At 42.9% G+C, this 20,928-nt stretch overlaps 1 protein-coding gene across 3 annotated transcripts in view; it reads right to left on the reverse strand.

Annotated features, from left to right (window-relative positions):
• Positions 1–20,928, reverse strand: part of MKLN1 (muskelin 1) — a 104,241-nt gene that overhangs the window by 41,986 nt on the left and 41,327 nt on the right. For all 3 annotated transcript variants that reach the window (XM_050324080.1, XM_050324082.1, XM_050324083.1), the window contains 3 exons: positions 20,349–20,426; positions 19,070–19,135; positions 11,640–11,752 (listed from right to left, as the gene is read on the reverse strand). In XM_050324080.1, coding sequence (XP_050180037.1) covers positions 11,640–11,752; positions 19,070–19,135; positions 20,349–20,426 — 257 coding nt within the window. The remainder of the gene's footprint in view (positions 1–11,639; positions 11,753–19,069; positions 19,136–20,348; positions 20,427–20,928) is intronic.

Here is a 20,928-nt window from a genome sequence, read left to right on the forward strand (position 1 = left end):
AAACGCCCTGATAAGGGTGGGATGGTGAGGAAAGGAAGGGAGTCTGTATAGCCAGGAGTACTTAAGACAGGCTTTCAATCCTTTAAGCACCCAGGGCCAAATAGGATTTTTAGGTTTCGTCAGTGCTACACGAAATTCAATTGTGCAACGCCAAGTGAATACACAGTATACTTTATGAAAAGCCTTCTCAACGTGCTAAGCCACTTTATAAAATCTAATTAGGGCTTTCTTCATTTAACTTGCAAATGCTGAAAGCAATTATCCCACTTAAGGACTAACTTACAAAACGTTTTCAAAAAGCAACACAACAGCAGCGAGAGACAACACTGCCTCCTTAGAATAATTGATTTGTTCCTATACAGGAGAGAAAGGATTGGGACTCAGCTCCTTAGGGCAGGGTCTGCTCAAATCACTCTTTATGCCAGAATCAGCAGGCATCATCTTAGCAACGGCATCCTGGCATGCTCTGCTAAGGCACAAACATGATAGCTTTTATTTTTTTGGTTTGTTTTTAAATAAATGTCCTATGAACCTCCTCTAATGTGAACACGACCGCAGGAAGCCAGTTCCACTCCCCATCCCACCCTCCCAAACAAATACTGGGGGAGCTTGGCTTCTTTTGGTTATCATAACCTTCTGCAAATAAAGGGTTTTTGGTTGCAAGAAAAATCTGTTTTATTCAGACCAATCCAGATGAAAAACCTCAGGAGCAAGCCTGGACCGTGTTCAAGAGTCAGGGAAATAAAAACAAAGAACAGCTGACTAATTCTCCGTTCTTGGTCCTGTAAAAGACTGAGTGGAATGTGAACACTGCCTCCAGTATAAAGTTCAAAAATAAGCGTCATGAGGTAAATGCTCTTGTCCTAAAGCAAACTAGGACGAGGACATAAAAAGACACAAACAACCTACTTTGTTTCCAGTCCTGAGAGCAGCCTGTCATGCAACAAATAGTCCCTCCTGCCTACACACAACTGCGGAGATTAATTGCTCTCATTTCCTAGTTTCAGAGTATAATTCATTTCCTCCTCCACCCCCCCCATAAAAAAAAAAAAAAAAGGAAAGTTCCCCACAATCTTGAAAATGAAAGGAAATGCATATTATTCTTGGCATTCATTCAAGTCCATGTGCTTTAAGATTAGAGCTTGTCAGTGCTTTATCAATGCCAGTCTTCAGCCAGTTCTCTCCCAAAATGTTTAAACGAAGCTGTAGCAGAGACTTGCTTTGCCCTAGATGGGCTCTTAATTCAGCAAGGGAAACAACTGCAGCCATACACAACATAAAACACTTTCATCCCATACAAGTTGCTCACAGAAGGCATTTTTTAAGTTTCTCATAACCTAAGGGTGCTAGAAACATAACAGAATCATTTTATCTACTGGGGTTTTTATGGGAGCGTAGAGGATTTGTATGGCACATCAGCCCACCCCGTGAAGCAGAAGAAGCAGAGGCTGATACGTTGTTCCCATCACCCACAAAAATCACCCACCACGTGCCAGGAGCACCAAGTCAGGAGAGGGAGGAGGGTCCTTGCTTTGGGTTCAGTCACACAAAAGGAGCATCACAGCCACGCTCCTGTGCAGGGCAGCCCAGCACTGGCACACGGCAGGGCTGAGACCCATCCCTAAGGGTTCACTCAGCAGGCAAGACCCTCCCACAAATAGCACGTCCCAGCTTCCTGCTCTGTAGGATGGCAGGAATCAGTGCCACCTGGGGCATTTGATGTCCAAGACCTGCACTAGAATTAAAATCTCCAGCACTAGAATCAGAAAACTTTGGATGTCACATGGGGTAGATGCCACAAAGGGTTGAACAGGGACCTGAAATGTTTCCAGGAGCATAAGATGGAAGCCCCCCAAAAATATATTCTGGATGCTGAGTTCATGCAATTATTGTTCATGCAAGTACTGTTCATGCAATTATTCTGCAGATAATCCCTGGAGGTGTTCAGTACCAGGTTGGATGGGGCTTGGAGCAACCTGGTTACTGGGAGGTGTTAGGGGGTTGGAATGAGATGAACTTTAAGGCCTTTTCCAACCCAAACCATTTTAGAATTCTATGAACTTCCATTTTCCCAAGGAATATTATTTATAGCTGGTACAGCAGCCTTAAAAGTAAGCTGAATATCTGTTACCTTTATAAATAGTGGCAAGAACATCACAGAATCCTAGAATGGTTTGGGTTGGAAGGGACCTTAAAGCTCATCTCATTCCAACCCTCTGCCACGGGCAGGGACACCTTCCACTATCCCAGGTTGCTCCAAGCCATGACCAACCTGGCCTTGAACATTTCCAGGATGGGGCAGCCACAGCTTCCGTGGGCAACCTGTTACAGATAAACTAAATATGTTCTGCCAAGAAATATTTAGGGAAGTCTATTAAATACGTCAGGAACTGGCTATGAATCACAATGCTTCAAACTCCCCAGGACCAGAACTGGAAAGCCATGGATTTACACAATTTTTTACACAAGAGAGTTAAGTGTCTTAATGAAAACATTAGATTTGGATATAAAAAAGTTATAATTAACCATTAATAAGTCTATCCACAGCTAAGACGGAGAAGGCACCCTCGGTCAGGCAGTTGACACAGTATTTGAGCTATGGGTAATCTGCTTACGGGTGCCCTCCTACAGCGATGCCACGGGATAGATTTACCAGCAAAGTCCTTTCTGGGCATCTGACTCAGACATGATGGAGCAGATTAAAGTCAGAGGCAGCTTTTAGCACACAGTTTTGTGTGCATGTCTCTGTAAGGTAGGAAAACAAAAAAAATTTAATGGGATGAAGCTTTTTTTCTTCCCTCCTCCCTAAAAGCACACACATATTTGGGATAGTCCTAATTTCTCACTGTTGATATCTGGTGGCCTTGAGCTGAGCCTTCCACTGAGAGACCTTCCCTGCTTAAATTAGAATTAAAAAAATAAATGGCCTGATGTTCTATTTTTGAAAGACGGTTCAATGAGCTTATAAGTCAAATGATCAGGCTCAGAGATCATACGACACGATCCTTATGACAGCGGTGGATTTGATGACCCATGAGAGCCCTTCCCTTCCAGTCCTACGTCAGAATTTACTCCAAGTGTTTGCTCCATCCCTCAGGGATCAGCACAGGTTTATCACGGTACAGGCTCAGCACAGCACACGAACACTGCTATGAAAACAGAGATGTTTAATGTTCTATTCCCATGAAATTGTTATTTTTTAGCCAGCCTGCCTGCAGGAATAACTCATTTCACAGTGTTTTCATAAAGGAATGAATTAGTACGTGATCTTTTGGCTTCCAATGTGCCCTGATCGAGGCACCTCTGAAGGCAAAGTGTGTCCTCAGAACTGAACTTTCCATAGCACCAACATTCTCTCCTTCAACAGCTGCACTGCACAAGTTCCCCTACGCTGCAGAAACACCTTTGGCAGGTGATGCCAGCACAGGGAGCCCCGTTCCTGGGCCTTCTGAGCCCTCTGCTCTCACACCAAGGTATCATCAAAGCCTTCCAGCAATGCATAACATCATGGATCTCATGTTGCAGTACACCAAGGCATCTTACAAGCAAGTGGAATAGCGGAAAGGGGAAAAAACTCCCAGAGCTTCAAGTGTGCAAATAGCGGGAAATAATTCATGGTCCTTCAGTGCCTCAAGGGAGGTCATAAAAAAGATGGAGGAAGACTTTTTACACAGGGAAACAGTGATAGGATGAAGGGGAAAGGTTTTAACCTAAAAGGGGAGACAATCAGATTAATGTTAGGAAGAAATTCTTCCCTGTGAGGGTGGGGAAGCCCTGGCACAGGTTGCCCAGAGAAGCTGAGGCTGCCGCATCCCTGGAAGTGTCCAAGGCCAGGCTGGATGGGGCTTGGAACAACCTGGTCTAGGGGAAAGTTTGCCTGTCCTATGGCAGGGGGTGGAAACTGGATGATCTTTCAGGTCCCTCCCATCCAAACCATTCTGTGACTCTTTAATTAATTTGAAGAAGGCTACAGGAATGTGCATGAAGGTCTTGTCTAGGCTTTAGTTTACAGTCAAAAGTAAATTATCCAGCCTAAGTGATACAGCTTACAAATGCAAACAAGAAAAGTACTGAAACAATACCCCAGTACCTTGCAGCAGAAGGACATAAATTCTGTGCTATATCTAACAAAAGGGACAATTTACCTGCAAACCAAGCACTGCTTACTAAGCTGATGAAATGTGGAAAAAAAAAAGTGTCTTAAATTTTATCAAGTAAATCATCAAGTTTGCTCCACATCAACTGCTCAGCTTCGCTTTCTGCAACACTGAAGAAACCTAACAGATGACCCACCAGAGAACCAGAGCTTTCACCAGCTCTGAGATGGGCTCTCAGGACAACGTCCCTCGTGTGCCCAATTTAACTAACCCCATTAACAATTGCAGGATGTTGAATGAGGTCATTCCTGCATGCACCACAAGTTCATGCTGTCCTCTCGTTACCAGTAACAATGGCCAGCAAAGGTCCAGCCAAGAGATTTTTCCACAGATGCTGAGCCTCAGTCCCACTTGCAGCCCAGCAGGCTGAAAAAAATTAACCAGTCCTTTATAAACTGTTTAGCCACAAAGATCAGGGTGCAGCAAAGCTAAAATTTTAGAAGCTGTTTGGGTTTCTTTTTAATTAACTGTCCTTGAAAAGCTGGTGACAGACAAACATTAAAGTCTAAGTCTAAATCCTTTTGAGTGCCACAGGCTCTCAGATGTTTGTGAGAAAGTGAAGACAGAGCAGTTTGCTCTCAAAGGTGTTAGAAAGTCATAAAAGTGGCTGTTAAATTTCCTAGAGCCCAACAGTTCCTCAGTACCATATCAATACAAACCAGTAACAACTCCATCACACGCAAGCCTTGGAAAATTCCTGGATTAAGTCCTATTAAACACACTAAGCTCTTTCAGGTAGGTCTGAGGACTCAACACATCAATGCACCATCCATTCTGCCAGCCTTGAGACAGTCCAGAAAGCTCAAATCCCTAATTAACTCCAAAACCCAGCAGTTAAAATGCTTCAGTAGCAAGGTCCACAAAAACTTACTACATTTTCAAGCATGTAATTATGCAGACAATTTAGCTACAGATTTGTCTATGCTACTACTTGAGACTGCTTCCCTTGTGTCACCATCTTGGGATAACTGATATTTCTTTAGGGATTTCAGTATTTGTACAGCTCGAGGAGTGCTAATGTAACAAAAGTCTCTCTCAGTGTAGCTGAAATAAGAGCCTATTCCCAAGGTGAAGTCTACTGGTATGTGAAGCCACTTTCACTTTGCTGGCAAGACAATAAGCTTTCCTCCCACCTTCTATCTCCCAATACTCTCCTGTTCCTTTAAAATCCTTTTTCTTCATCCCTTCAGTGTGAAATGCTGGGGTCCAGGGATTCCAGCTGGCTCACCTTACAGGTGCATATTTCTGTCTCTTTAAGAGCCAAAAGGATATAGATCAGAATTCCTTGTACCAGTATTGTCCTCTTCACTAAATCTTCACCTGAAAAGTCTGTAATACTTCAGATATTTGAATAATGTCATCTTCCCTGAGATGGATCCACAGCCACCCGAGCATGACTGTACACTGCCTCATCTACAATTTACAGGGAACTGCAATAAGCATTAGGATGATGCAATAATGTCCTAATAAAGTCACGTAAGTAAAATAAAGTTCCATTCCAGACCAGGGATCAGAGCATTAAACTCATCATAAGCTGCAGCTGAAGTGGTGATTTTTATCGGGACATAAAAGCTACAAATCAGCTCCGCCTGACGCTTCACTTCAAGGACTAAAAGTAGTTTTACTTTGCAGCTGAAGGCTTTATGATGACTTGGAAATTCAGATGTAATCTGGAGACTGGCACACACGAGTTCTGGGACTGCCAGAGTTGTGCAGCCTCCAGAAAACCAGGCATAATCCATTTATTTAATACTCACTCCTCCCTGAGAGTGACTTCAACATCAGCATGTGGAAGAAAAGGACCTCCACTCATTCAAACACCTGGTGTGAGGAATAACTGAAATTTGGCTGGTTTTCTGGGCTTTTTTTCATGCTGGAAACAAGAACTACAGGCACCTAAGTGAGGGAACTGAATAACTTAAGACCTGGAGCTGTTTTCAAATATGGATGATCTTTTCTCTGAAAAAATGTCAAAGTTAAGAAAAATAGACAAATAAACCAGGGTTAAGAGGACAGAACTCCTTAGGCACACAAGGTAGCATAAGCACATAACTTATCTTTAAAAGCTGAAAACCTTTCCAAAAAGTTTATTCTAAAACAAATATATAAAAAGCTGAGGTGCTGCTCCCTCAACAGGGTGTTTTTGCTTTAGGCTGCCTAAGTGGAAATCACTGGAGACGTCAGTCAGGCATATCTGAAAGTCTCTCTCAACATTCTGCTGAAAGAATACTGGCTTAGAACATTTTAAAACCATTATGCTACTAAGCAGGGAGGAAAATAAGCCATTAGCCTGCGATATTTAGGATCAGCCTGGGATACTTTTCACTTGGTTCACTTCAGCATCTGCCGTCTTTGTCCTTACTTTTGTAGGCATTTGCACTATTTAGGAAGTTGGCTCCGAGGTACGTCTGCAGTATCCAAGTTTCTTTCAGGGACAGCTGCTTTCTCCCTATGTGCTTTTGTGGCACCAGGCATCTCGTTCAGCTGAGCATCTGTACAACTGGAACTGCTCAGCAGTAGGACATGGCACACTCAGTGTATTAGATCTCGAGTCCGTAAACATCACAATATTTGAAACAGAAAACCCTCAAGTTACTTAAAAGTGTCTTCCAAACTGTATCACCATCTGTGGGAAGAAGTCAATATTTGAGACTAGTTCAATTCCTACACTTTAAACAGCACAGGGTAAAAGCCTGACAGAGATAAGCTCGTGTTTTGCTGCATCACACCCAACAGATCAGTCTTACAAAAATGTTTCTGTGGTAACATGACACTGAAAGCTTTGGGTAAATTCATCCATGTCAACAAATGTAAAGAAATGCATGCAGAGACTGGAGAAAATTTAACTGGAAATACAATAGCAGCTGAATTTCCCCCTGGCTCTCACCATTAGATCTTTCTACACTTGTCAGCTTTTACTCGCAGCATCCTGGAAGAGCACTTGGTGTTCAATGCAAACTGTCACCTCACAATACACCCATTTTCTAGATCATTTTGAACCTACTGAACAGGAGGCACTTGTTGACCTACACTTTTCTTCACTGTGAGGAAAGATTTATCCTCTCAAGCACTTAAACCATGACAAGACCTTCACTTCTATCTTTGGCACAAAAACACTTAAAACTTTTTGAGAGAAACACAGTGTCACCTGAATTTAACCCATTGACACAATTTTCATGTCCTTCACAGAGCTGATTTGTGAGCAGGATTTTCCCTCTGAAGAAGCCAGAATGACGATGAGTCAATGCAGTGTATTTACAAATAAGCACCACAGAAGGTACCAGCTGATACAGTGACACTGTTTGAAGGGAGATTCCCCATCTCAGGATTTCTCCAGGAAATCCTAAAACAAGGTACAAGAATGGCAGTGCCTTTGCTTGACAAGCATGTCAACATCATATTTGTTTTAGTCTCATTTATCCTATCTTCAGAGGCATCAACATCCCTCAGCATTTTGATCCTGTTTCAAAATCCACATGACTATCAATTTACACCAAAGGAAGTTTTTCCTACACTTAAAACTCTCCTCCTGTGCTGAATTTCACTAACTTACCCTTCAAAAGAGAAAGTTGCTGCTTGGAAACCAGAAATATTAACTTCAAAACACGCACATTAAGTTTCTCTATTAACTGACACTGGCCTAGAATCAAAATGCCCAAGGAATGACAAGGTTTGTTTTTTTAAAAACTATTTATTCCCTAGTCCTGAAAAGATCTGCTGATATACAACCTCTAATAAACCTCAGAGAACACAGCATGTGTCACAACATTCCCCCTGGTTCAGGGTAAAAACCTTATAGAGACTCAAACTAAACATGTTTTAGTTGTGGTTTGTGTCAACTGATTCAGAACTGCCACAGATCCCATAGAGGAGACAGAAGTTGAGAGGCCCTGAGATGCTCCATGGAGCACAAGTCTGATGAGGAGTGGCTGAGGGAGCTGGGGGGCTCAGCCTGGAGAAAAGGAGGCTCAGGGGGGACCTTCCTGCTCTCTGCAACTCCCTGACAGGAGCAGGGAGGCAGGTGGAGGTCGGGATCTGCTCCCAGGGAACAAGGGACAGGACAAGAGCAAACAGCCTCAAGTTGTGCCAGAAGAGGTTTAGATTGGATGTAAGGGAACAATTCTTTAGTGAAAGGCTTGTCAAGCACTGGCACAGCTGCCCAGGGCAGGGGTGGAGTCTCCATTCCTGAAGGGATTTAAAAGTCACGTGGATGTGGCACTTGGGGACATGGGTTAGTGGTGGCCTTGGCAGTTGGAGATGATGGCATTAGAAGGCTTTTCCAACCTAAAACTATTCAATGATTCTGTGAAAAAGAGCTATGGAAAATTTGCTTTGACCGTCTAACTGTTAGAAAAGGCAAATGCAACATCAGGTGACAGAGACCTCACTGGTAGATTTGAAAAAGAGCAGCAAAAGAGTTTACTGAAGTCATACAACCTTTTCACAATGCATTGCAACAGAAGCCTTTTTATCCCAAAAGCATTACTGTGCATTATCCCCACAATAACACTGGATAAGATGCAATTTTTACCATATTCTGTTCCTGTCCAAGCTTAATTATTGAATGCCTAATTTAACCACTGTCACTGATTAATTAGAACAACAGAGCCAGAAGCAGAACCAGCACAATACCACAAAACAGCAATATTAAGCTCTACTGGAATCTACTCTGAATATTTTTTAAAATTCCATGTCAACAGACATTTCCTTTTTGCAAATTGTTTGTGAACAGTTGATGTCCCTATTAGAGAAACATCTGGAGGTTTTGTTTTTGAATTTTCTTCTCAACATTTGAGATTGACCTTTTCATTTCTAAATCAGGTTTTATCCAGATCTTTTTGGAAAAAAAAAAGAAAAAAAACCCAAACAAACAACAAGCAAAACCAAAAAAACAACAATGCAACCCACTGCTGGCTTCCAAGGACAGCAGCACTGTATCTCAGTAAGTCACCAAACCCCTGGACTGTGGCCCAGCAGTTCTCCTTCTGAACAACATGCAGATCCTATCACAGAATCATGGAATGGTTTGGGTTGGAAGGGACCTTACAGGTCATCTAAGTTGCAAGCCCCTGCCATGGGCAGGGACACCTTCCACTAGACCAGGTGGCTCCAAGCCCTGTCCAACTTGGTCTTGAACACTTCCATGGATGGGGCAGCCACAGCTTCTCTGGGAAACCTGTGCTACTCTCTTTCAGTTTAAAGCCATGCCCCCTTGTCCTGTCCCTGTGTTCCCCTGTCCCCAGTCCCTCCCCAGCTCTCTTGGAGCCCTTCAGGCTCTGGAAGGCGCTCTAAGGTCTCCCTAGAACCTTCTCTTCTCCAGATAACACCCCCAGCTCTCTCAGCCTGACTCCAGAGCAGAGGGGCCTTCGGAGCATCTCTGTGACCTCCTCTGGACTCCACTCCAGCACCTCCACATCCTCCTGCTGTTGGTCCCCCAGAGCTGGAGGCAGCTCTGCAGGTGGGGTCTCACCAGGGCAGAGCAGAGGGGCAGAATCTCCTCCCTTGATGCAGCCCAAGATGTGATTGAGCTTTCTGGGCTGTGAGTGCACACGGCTGAGACATGTTGAGCTTCTCCTCCATCAACACCTCCCCCTCCAAGTCCTTCTTCTCAGGGTTGCTCTTGACCCCTTCTCTGCTCAGCCTCTGTTTGTTGCTGGGATTGCCCCAATCCACGTGCAGGACCTTGCACTTGGCCCTGTTGAACTCCACGGGCCCACCTCTCAAGCTCATCACAAAGAGTCCTTACAGGATTCCCTTTCTAAAGCCACCCACATTTCTTCACACTTTTAAGTGCATCCTGAATACATTCAACTATCCTCCACTCTTTAAAAATCACTCTGTCTTCCTTCCTCTCACTCCTAGACCCTTCCCATTTCCAGCTGAATTTCCTGATCTTCCATTACACCCTGTAACTCTTTTCCCCTCCAAAATCCCTTTAAAGCCTCTTCATTGTATCAGCTCACATCTCTTCCACTGTGTCTCCTCCACAACCCTCCTTCTGTGTATCCCTCCTTCCTCCCAACCCAGTGTTAGCCCTGCTAGAGCCAGGCATGAGGAACCTGAGGTGAAACCATCCCAGCCAGGCCTTCTAAGCTTTACACAAACTCAACTCGATGCAGCAGGATCCCAGCAGGAAAGGAAATGACTCCCTTAAACACCAGACTGACCCACACTGGTTTGTGCAGGAAGAAAAATACAGTAAAACCCCTTTTCAGGAAGGTCCTATTTCAGTGCATCCTGAGCACAACAAATATATGCACTAAACAGCATGTAAATATAACAATTTTACCTTTAAACATCTCTGTTATGATAGAAACCAGAGTACCATGTTCAGTTTTGTTATTGCCCATTTTGTAAAGGATGTTACAAAACAGAGATTTGAAGGCAACAGGAAGTGCCTTACTGTGAGATTTTTTTTTTTTTTCCAGCACAGGCTCTTTGTCCTACTTGACTGCAACCTCTAAAAACCTTTGCTGGGGAAAAAACGACAATATTAAAGAGTTGTTTAATCTCGTACGGAAGTTCACAAAATTAGCCATGACAAGAAACTGGGAAACCACAAATGAGAAATGAGACATTTTTATACTTTTTTTCACAAATAGCTGAAGAAATTAACTCATGAATTTGTCAAAAACTGGTGGAATCTCCAACTTTTCCCACCTTCATGAAGAGGCTGCAAGAATTTCCCGAAGTTATGCTCAGACAAAACAAGTTAACAGACTCAAAACACAACAACCACACAAAACTTGGACATTTCACAGTGCACAGTGAAATGAATTGTAGAAGCCAAAGCTCTTGAACTTTTTTTTTTGTTGCCTCCTATAACCCAAGCTACATTCATTTCAGTTTTCCTACGTCAAACGCTGAGCAAGACAGGCCAAAGAAAATGGCCCAAATGAATTCCACGAAAGCTCTTGGGGTTGTGTAGCCTTTGGCAGTTACCCCTGTTCTCTAGAATTCCATCTGTCAGTTGTCCCTTTCTACTCCTTTTTGACAGAAGCTAAAAAAAAATAAACAATTTGTTTCTGAAGCTCAACACCAGCCTTGGGTCTGGGAGGTTTGTTACCAAGTTCTTCTTGGAATCCCTCTAGTGGGGGGTGTCCCTGCCCATGGCAGGAGAGTTGGAACTGGCTGATCTTTAAGGTCCTTTCCAACCCAAACCATTCTGTGATTCTGTGATAAGTCTGGTTGTTCAGCCATAGAAAATTACTCAACTTGTGGTTCCACTTGCTGAGCTGATTTTTGGCCGATCGTTCTGCTTTTGAGAAACAAACCTTTCCCCTCCAGGAATCTTAACACTTCAAAGCCACAGCCAGCTCACATTTTTTCCCCACGTAAGCATTTCAAAAGTCTTCAGAACTTGAAGGTCTGAACTCTGTGGCTCTCACTGCAGCTGCACTTCAACACAAGCACTTCAGAAGGGGCACTTTCCTGGGCAACGATTCATGTATTTTTAAGAATATGGATGTTTGCAGAACTTACCTCTTTCTCGGTATCCCTGGATATGCAGGTCCACTGGTTTTCCTTCACACTGTATGCCCAGAAGTCAGCCAGATCCTGAGTTCCATCCCAGCCACCAAACAAATAAACAGTTTCTGTTTAAAAAGGGAAGAACATGTTAATTTTATTTGAAGAAGGCATCTTTAAACAGGCCAATACCTACAAAACACCTGTGACAAACAGGTGAACTATCAGAAGAGTAACTTGAACCAATTTTTACTTAAAACACTGCTCCTATTTGAACAGAACCAGTCACCAAGACAAAGAAATGTGGTTTGGTTTAGTAATGGAAGTTTTTAAGATTGATAGTCAGCCAGTTCTCGGAGTCATTTTCTATTTCTACATTTACATAAGAGGCAATCAAACCCACAGCCTTCTGATTAAAATTCCAGACAGACAAATGAACAATATTTAACATTTTGGATCCTGTGCACTCAGTCTATCAATGACATCTCAGTTTGTACCCTGTCTGGTGCAAGATTTATACATCAGCAAGACTTGTGAGGCAGGAGCAGCAAAGTTTTTCTGTTTAGTCTCTCCCTGAGAAAGAAAATTTACTTCAGTTATGAAATCCTCTCTAAGGGAAAAGCCTTGCATAAAGGAACTTACCTGATGGCACAAAAAAAGTAGGTAGAATAGAGTTAAAAGATTTAAGTCAGTGTTTCAGGTCTGTCACCTCAAACCCACCACTGCTCCATGCACAGCAAGTCCAAAGGATTCTCAGACTCACTGATAAAACCAGATGAAGCCTCTGAACAGGGGAAGCTTTCAAGAAAAGTCTCTGTTCTGCCATGGAGAGATAACTAAACTGCTCCCATTATAGAAACACCACTATCTAGTCTCAAGTGCTAAAAATACTTCATCTTTAGACTGTATTAAAACACAACACAAAGCCAAGTTCAAGAAGAACAAGCCTCTCAAGACCTGTAGAGCTTTGAAAAAGTCCTTTAAAACCCACAAACCAGTCCTATTATGGAGGTAATGGCCAATTTTTAATCCAACACCAATTAAACAGCAGAGTTAGAAGCAGGATTACAAAATGGAACCAGTCCCTGACCCTTACCTACCATCAGGATAGTGGTCATCACCATGGAAAGGTTACCCTGGTTCATTAACTTTAATTACCCTTCCTCCTGGACTCAGGGCCCCCAGTGTTCCCTGCAAAGAGCAGGTCCCTTTGTGCACACAAATTCTCACAGCTCACAAAACCCACATCACCACAACAGCTTCATTGATAGCCGAGAAAAATAAAAGATTTGGCACCGGCTAAATATCCTCCTGGGGCCTTGCCAAAACGTCAGGCCTGCCTGGAAAGGCTTTGTTGGCTCACATGAAATTTAATAGCAAACCTGAATGAATCTGATGAAAACTCAGCTTCTGAGAGTTACCTACACCAAGCTGACAGAGTGAAATGGCCTGTGAGCACTGAGGGAGGAGCACAACCACCCAGCTGGTGCCACTGAGAGCATCCCCAGAGTGGCACTGTGGGGGCACCAAAACTATGCCAGGCTCCCATTTCCGTAGTGATGGAAAACTGTAGCTCACACCAGAGAAAGGTTCCATCACTATCTAGACCCAATGACTACCATTTTTTGGTTTTATGCCTTATTGCAGAACTATATACATATTTTATAAGAAGTTTCCGTACTGAAAAGGAGTATTTTTTAATGCATAAATGGAACTGTTGCTGATTATGTCAAGAAAGTAATTTTTCATAGTTCTCCTAAGTTTTGCAATGGTTCTTCCACAGTATAAGGAAAAAAATAGTTATTTGGTGTTATTTGGAGATTGGGTTTAGTTGGTTGGTTTTGAAATTTTTTTGGGATTTTAGATTTTTTTTAAAAGTCAAACTTCAGCATGTTCTCCAACCAGAATCACCCTTCTGTTCTACCTGTTAGCTCAGATTTTATGGGAGGGTTATTTTTCCACCTTGTATACAGAGATCCGACCAGGACAGATCCAGGATGCATTCCCAGCACTCCAGGCATTGCCACCTCACCAACATAGCAGCAAATACTCAAGAGAAGAGGGCAGAGACCACAAACTCCAGGCACAGGAGTGGGGCAGCCGAGCAATCTCACACCAGTGTAACTATTCCTACTCTGGCAGCACTGGGGAACTCAGGGAGGAAAGGATTTCTCCCTCTGTATCCAAGCAATGTGTAGCACAGCAATATTGATGCTGCTTTATTAAAGCAACTCTTTACTCTGCTTCAGGGACACAGGAATTTTCAAACCTACCTGCAAGGCAACAAGAAAAAAACATGAAAGCAATTATATTTACCCAAAGCTTTCACCAGCTATGTTTAGGAAGTCAAATTTCTCCTCCAGCATTTTCACCTTATTTCCTCTACATTTATTTCTGAATACAAATTGAACACTTTGAATTAAATATGCTCTGTGGGTATTTCTAAACTGCTTGCTCAGACAAAAATGTTTCTGTAATATCTGAATTTTTCTCCTCCCTTACTGTCTGGATGACTAAAGGGTGCCAGAGCACTCCTCAAATTAAGAGGACACACGTTCCCAAAATTCAACATATTTCTTGTCGACCTCTCATTAATTTCTATTTTTCAGACAAGTATGTAAAGCATCCTTCTCCAACCCCTGTGAAATACCAAATATCCCAGGGCAGTTTAAGTCCAGGTTAACTCGTGTTCTCCAAGAGTTTTCCAACTCCTGTTAACTCCACCTTCTCCATGCGGTGAAATCCTGGGTGGAATTTTGGTACAGGGGGTCTTCCTCATCTGACCAGGGTGTTACACAGCCAATTGCTCTGGTCAGGCTGACAAAAAGCTGCTTGGTGTGCCTGAGCCTCCCTGTTTTACCTTCTAATACACAAGCTCAAAGAATACATTCCAATCCTGGTGACATATTTAACTACGTGCTTCAGTCAAATGGTATCTCCATGTCCCTGCTAGAACAGCTCTCCATGAAATATGAAAGAATTATGGACCTACAACACCTCTGCAAGTCATCTGATCCATCAGTCACCTCCCAAACCTCTCACAGCAGGACCAGGCTGCACAGGGAATTACACAGTTACACTCTGACTATCTCCAAGGGTGGATATTTCAGTCTCAGATCTGCTGCAATGACTGATTATCTTCATTACATTTTTTTTTTATTCCTAATATCTGGAATATGGAGTTTCCCATCCTGCCCTTCATCCTATCCCTCTGTTCCCCCCAAAATGAGTGTAGCCACCTCCATGCTCCCACCAGTTACGTGAAGACAGCTCTGAGATCCTCCCATGAACCTTTTTCCTACCAGCTGCACAAAAGCAGCTCCCAAAGCATCTCCCCACACATCACAGGCTCCAGCCCTGACCACCTCGGTGGCTCTTCAGTGACTCTCAGTTTGACACAATCTTTACTGTCCCAGAGAGCCCCAACTGGGCACAGCCACACTCCAGATGTGGCCTGGAGTAGTAAAGAGAGCAACATCCCCCTCCTTAACCTGCTGGCCACGCTCCTGCTGACACAGCCCAGCAGGACATTGGTCTTCATCACCACAAGGACACAGCACTGGTATCTCAAAAGCCTTCTATGAAAAGACATCAATTCCCTCAGTAGAACCACAGATTTAGTCATGTGCCACTGGCATTGTCCACTCTGTGAGGGGCACTTGGAGCACAAATATAAAACCAGACCCAAATTTCTGGGCAGTTTCACACCCCTTGGTTTCTGAGCCACAATTCAATGTAGATGTTGGTTGGATCCAAGTTTTTTTTTCAGGCTAGGCACAGAGTCTTCCTCTCAAATGTGAAAGCGCCATGAAGTTGAGTAACCTCCAGGATTCAGCAGCTGTTTGTGTTTGAGAGCTTCGAAGCCATCTGTGTTTTGTTTCAGAGATCCCTTCATCTTGTACACAAGTCCTGTCTTTAAATATCTTATGGATAACAGTGTTTTCCTCAGGCAAAACAGCATCCTTCACGTCTGCTGCTCTCTCTTCATCTTTTTCATCTTTCCACGCTGCTTTTGAACCAGCCTTGTCGTTTCCACTGTGCTGCCCACACGTACCACGGCCACGCTGGGCCCAGGGCTCTGGATCTCCCTGTGTTCCCAACCTACGGCTTTGTTCTCACTTATCCAATCAAAGGAGGAAAACACAGTTCCTCCCAGCAAAAGGAAAAGCAAGATAATGTACAAACAAAATTAGAGCAGTCGCACTCCAGTGAGGGAACAGAGGTACCACACTGATAAACACCATTCCACTAATATTTTCCCTCAAAAAACGGTTCCACTTGCCAAAAAGAAGAGAAACGGAGACCCAAGAAAATTATCCTGGTTGCTTTGCTATTGTTTCTACAACAGGCTCATTGGAAAACTTCAGTAGTCTTTAGCCTAATGAACTAAAAGCTGAAAATTAAAAAGAGCAGGATGTAAAACAAGTTTTTTTTTAACAGGATTATTTCTATATAGTCTATAATTCTGTTACCAAAATAAAATTGTGTGGCTTTATGGACTGCATTGCAATTCACATAAAACTGTGCCTGTCCTATGAGGGCAGAGGAGATCAATTCCACCTTACCTATGGAATTACAACCCTAATCTCCAAAACACAGCACATGTATTGCTCTAAAATACTGATGTTATTCCCTAAAGCTTGAATTTGGGAATTCACTTACTCGTTCCCACTATCTTCCAGACTAAGCACTGTAATTTTGAAATGTGTGCCATATCTGAACTATAAGCAGTTTTGGGGTTGTTTGGGGGATGCTTTTAATTTATGTACCTGGGTTCTGAGTACCCAATTACCTCCCCTCCCTTGTATAAAAGCACAAGGAACTCTCCAGTTTCCCAAATGGAGAACTCCATGAGATATGCACCTTGCAGGGAAAAGCAGGAATAACATAAGCCTTCTGTTTTCATTCAGATTCTAAAGCTTTCAAGTCCCTAACAGTGGTTCCAGCTCTAACTGTGAATGCCTCTTGGTTTATGTTTCTGCACGTGCATACCAAACTCAAACTCCTAATTCTGCCTCCCAGAGTCATTCCAGTCTGAGTGTTAACATGATTAAAAGCATGGAGGGCATTGTTACAATAACTCCTCATTTCTAATTTACTTTATTTAAGAAGACAAAACATGTTGAAGGGCAGCTTAGACCAAGTTGAACTATGTTCTACCTGAAACTTTATAAACAGAGTCTCAGTGACTCAGTGCACCACCAGGAACTTAAGATCCAGCTCATCTGCTTCCCAATCCATATGCTCTATCCTAACACCAACACGTGCATCCAGCAGGTTCACTGCTTTTAAAAAAACTAAACCTATTTTTGTAGTCAGCAATAACTGGTTTAATATTTCCTTGAGGTTAATCAAAACACAGAACCATTTGTAGCTCGATTATAGCTACAGCAGGTCTGGCCATCAGAGATGGAAATTTGCTTCCAACACATATTCTATGTGATATGAAGCTTCAGAATCTCCTTACAGGTAAGATTTTGGTGTTTCACTTCATTTCCAAAAGATTAAAGTTGAAGAAAACACTTGTTTTTGAGAAGGACCTCACCTCTCTTACAAGGAGTGCAAAGTGAGATGACTTTTCAGTTGTCAAAGAGAAAAAAACAACTCAGCAAGTGTGTGGGTAAGGCAGGGAGGATGTCTTTGAAGGGAAGAGTACACCACTGCTCCTTTTTCCATTAACACTGGATTTGCTCAAGGTTAGCCAGGAAGCTTTACAGCTCCAGTCTGTAAAACACATCCTGACATAACTGGCCCAATTCCCACCAGCTCATTGAACACCACCTGTATTCAGAAGGAAAACTCCAGCAATCACCAATGGCTGGTTTTAAGGGTAACAGCCCCAAGAACTTCCCCTGGCCTGCCATGACCCAAATTAAATGACAAAACTGATAATCTCAAAAACATTTTGGCTTGTAAAAGCCTCAGTGGACCTGGATGCAAAACTAAGAGCAGCTTCCCAAACAGCCCAGAAAGAAACTTTGGGAAGGTATCCCACCACCACTGGACAGAGTTGCAGGAAGAAAGGGCCAGCATGAGAGGGGAAGATCCAGCTCTCCCACCCTGAGACTCCACCCCTGTGGGTGCTCTCCAGCCACTTCTGTGCAATTAAAAAAAAATATATATATGTATATAGACAGATGGTTTTCATTGCCTTATTAAAGCAGAGTGAAAGGTGAAGTCCAAGGCAGAGCTCACAAGGACTTAAGAAAACCAAGAGCAACGGAAAGGAAGGCTCACACTACCAGGGATATATTATTTTCACAAGGTCTAATGGACTATCATTTCCAAGTTGACAAGGATCATGTTACTTCCAGGCTCTAGTGAAACACTCACTCTCTACTTATTCCCAAGGCCACTAGGGAGCGTTCCCAGCCTCTTTGTAGGGAAACACCAGCAATCCTCTGGCAGCGTTTTGTTCTAATCAATCTCAAACCTCTTCCACCAAAAGGAAAAAAAAAAAAAGTTTGCTTTCATACACAAAATAACTCGAGTGCTTCCTCCAGAGCTGTAACTACACTCTGAGCACAAGCCAGAGACTGCAGCTACATTTCTGCTTGTTCACTATGACTTAGCAAATTACTCCTGAAGGTGCTGCCCTGTCACATGCTCCGCTCCCGTCCGTGTGACCACAACAGATACGGCCACGGGCATTTTTCTGCCAGCTCCCTCCACGCCACCCTGTATTCCTCTCCATTAATCACACACTGATCTTGTTTCTCCTTTCCCCAGAACAATCCTTTTGCTCACACAGCAAAGACTCAGGCAGATGCTTTCCTTATTTTAGCGAGGGCTGACGTGCCACGGCAATCTGATTAAATTAAAGCAAGACAAAGATACATAAAGTTACGGAGAACAGCTATCACTGGAACTGTTACTGATACACAGCCCCCTTTCTTTTCTCTGCAGGTTCCCTGAAGCAGAGGCTGAACCATTCTTTAAACTGCTACAGGAAGCATTTTTGTAAAGAAAGTCTAACAAATTACATTTAACAGGAGTTTCTTGCACACTGTGGAAATCAGAAGCCACTCCAACCAAAACACAAAGAATGTTTCAACACATCAGATCTATTGCTTGAGCTCTATTCCAAAGAGCACAGCCTGCAGCAGATAAGGGAAATTATTATCCCTAATTTCTCTTTTCTTGTTTGAGCTCCTGCTCCAAGAGGGTAGGAGGGACAAAAAAATTAAAGCCAATTGTTCTTGGTTTCTTAGTTAAGACAAGACAATGGCTAAGGCGTAACAGAGAATTAATAGGGAGGAAGGGGTGGGAAAGGCAGTTGGAATATAGTTCCAGAGGGAAAGCAGAGTATTAAATCCAACTATTAGAAAGTGCAATTTTTTTGCCTCAAAACCTGAAGGTCTCTGAAAAAAAAAACACTTGCGCATTAATCTGGAAAACAGCTGATTAAATAATTAAGTTAATTAAGAAATGTAAGAACTACTCACCTGTCTGCACATCTATAACCATCTGATGGCCACCTCTCATCCCTGGTCGACTGTCTTCCCCATCACCTTCAAAAAAGAGGGAGGAAAGGGTTTTCCATTGTAAAATTTTTAAACCAAGGAAAAGTACAACCTCAGTACAGAAGCAGAGCAACTTAATAACTCACCCTTCTTTAAGTATTACTTTAAAGTTTTTAGTAGCTTAACACTTTTCCCAGGTAATATTCTAATACTGTACTAAGATTTATACTGAATTATCTGGTGACTGACAGTACAGACAGCAAAAGTTTATACCCTACTGCAACTCTGAGTGCCTTGGAAAGGAACTCCAGAGGTCCTGGAGCACACAGGTGCTCACAAAAGAGCTCTGAGACGTCCCTTCAGCCCTCCAGCAGTGAGGACACAGCCAGCCTTTGTCCCCTCTTCCCTCTCTTCCCCACCTGAGAGATGCCTGAAGGCTGAGCTGTGAGAACAGACACTCAACCGACAGGGCAATGCACCCCTGGGATGGGAGCAGGGAGGGGCTGGAGAGACACAGCACAGCTGCCTCTGCACCAGTTATCCTCACACATAAGGGAATCCCAACTGTCCCATTAAAGCAGCTTTCCAACCTCTTTAGACATCTTAAGCTTTCAGGACAAGAGTCATCCACGGGAAGCAACATGAGCACGATAACCCGTGTTCTGCTGGAAGTGAAACCTGCTTGTATTCCTGATAACCCTTCCCAAGGGGGTTGGGGACACTGCTCCACATTTGGCAATTGTCACCTTGGATCCCACATTTCCTGTGTGACAGGGAGTTTTGTACTCTGTAGTCAAGGATGCTGCTGCAAGTCTGTTCTCAAGGCAGAAACCAACAGAGAAAGATTTACCACATAACACGTAAAGACTTCAAAAGATCTCTTTTAAAACACGCCCTGTTCAGACAATGTATTTATTTGTCACTCTTGGCTTTGAGTTTGAGTCAATTCCCTTCATTAAATCCAGTAACACAGCTAACTGTTCTCATGTTTAACCTGTATCCTGAGATTTGGTACTGAACTGATGATCAATCCTTGACTTTACTGCAAGCATTCCTGCAGTTTTCCTTACTCAACCAGAGACCAGGCTGCATTTCACTGACTCTGCAGACAAATGCAACTTTTTCATAGAAGAAACCATTCCCCAGAAAAACTGTCCTAGAGGAGCCTTTCTTGCATCAGCATCATTTTCTTGCTCAATATTCTCAAAGGAACACGACAGAACTCATGTACTGCCAGTTCTATCTTAAGAAATGTTCTTACCTTTGGTGCTTTTGGGGATAATCTGCCCCCAGCGAGGTTTGTACTCTTGCTGACTGATATACTGATTGAATAAGCCATCTGCAAAACAAAAATGTTGCTGGATAAAGCATTTATACTTCCATTATAGCAAAATCACTTTTCATGTGGGTAACTTCAGCCTCACTCAAGCCAGTTTGCCACTCCAAAGCCTTCGTGTTCAGTGAATGCGCCATTATATGTCAGTTAGTTTGTTAAACTTTTGTTAGTTTGTTAAACTTTTGTTAGTTTGTTAATGAAGTAAATGTGAAAGCACTAAAATAAAAAGAATACTTGCTACTAGATCAATCAGGAATTATCCAGTTTGCCTGCCAGGTCATGCCAAGTGTCTATAAATCTCCAGTGTGGTGTATTTAATTAAGAATAGAATCCCTACCCATTATTTAAGCAAAAAGGAAAGTTGCCAGTGCATATAAAATTCAACCATTTTAGTCCATGTGAAGTTAAAACTAGGTCAGACAGCATCTCTGGAGCTTCATCTGAGAAGAAAAGGGAAGCAGAGCAGATTGTTTAAATGCTCTGATATGGGACAACCAGGCACTGG

Source organism: Myiozetetes cayanensis, unplaced genomic scaffold (genome assembly GCF_022539395.1).
Source record: "Myiozetetes cayanensis isolate MyiCay16 unplaced genomic scaffold, myiCay2020 scf3, whole genome shotgun sequence".
NCBI lineage: Eukaryota > Metazoa > Chordata > Aves > Passeriformes > Tyrannidae > Myiozetetes > Myiozetetes cayanensis.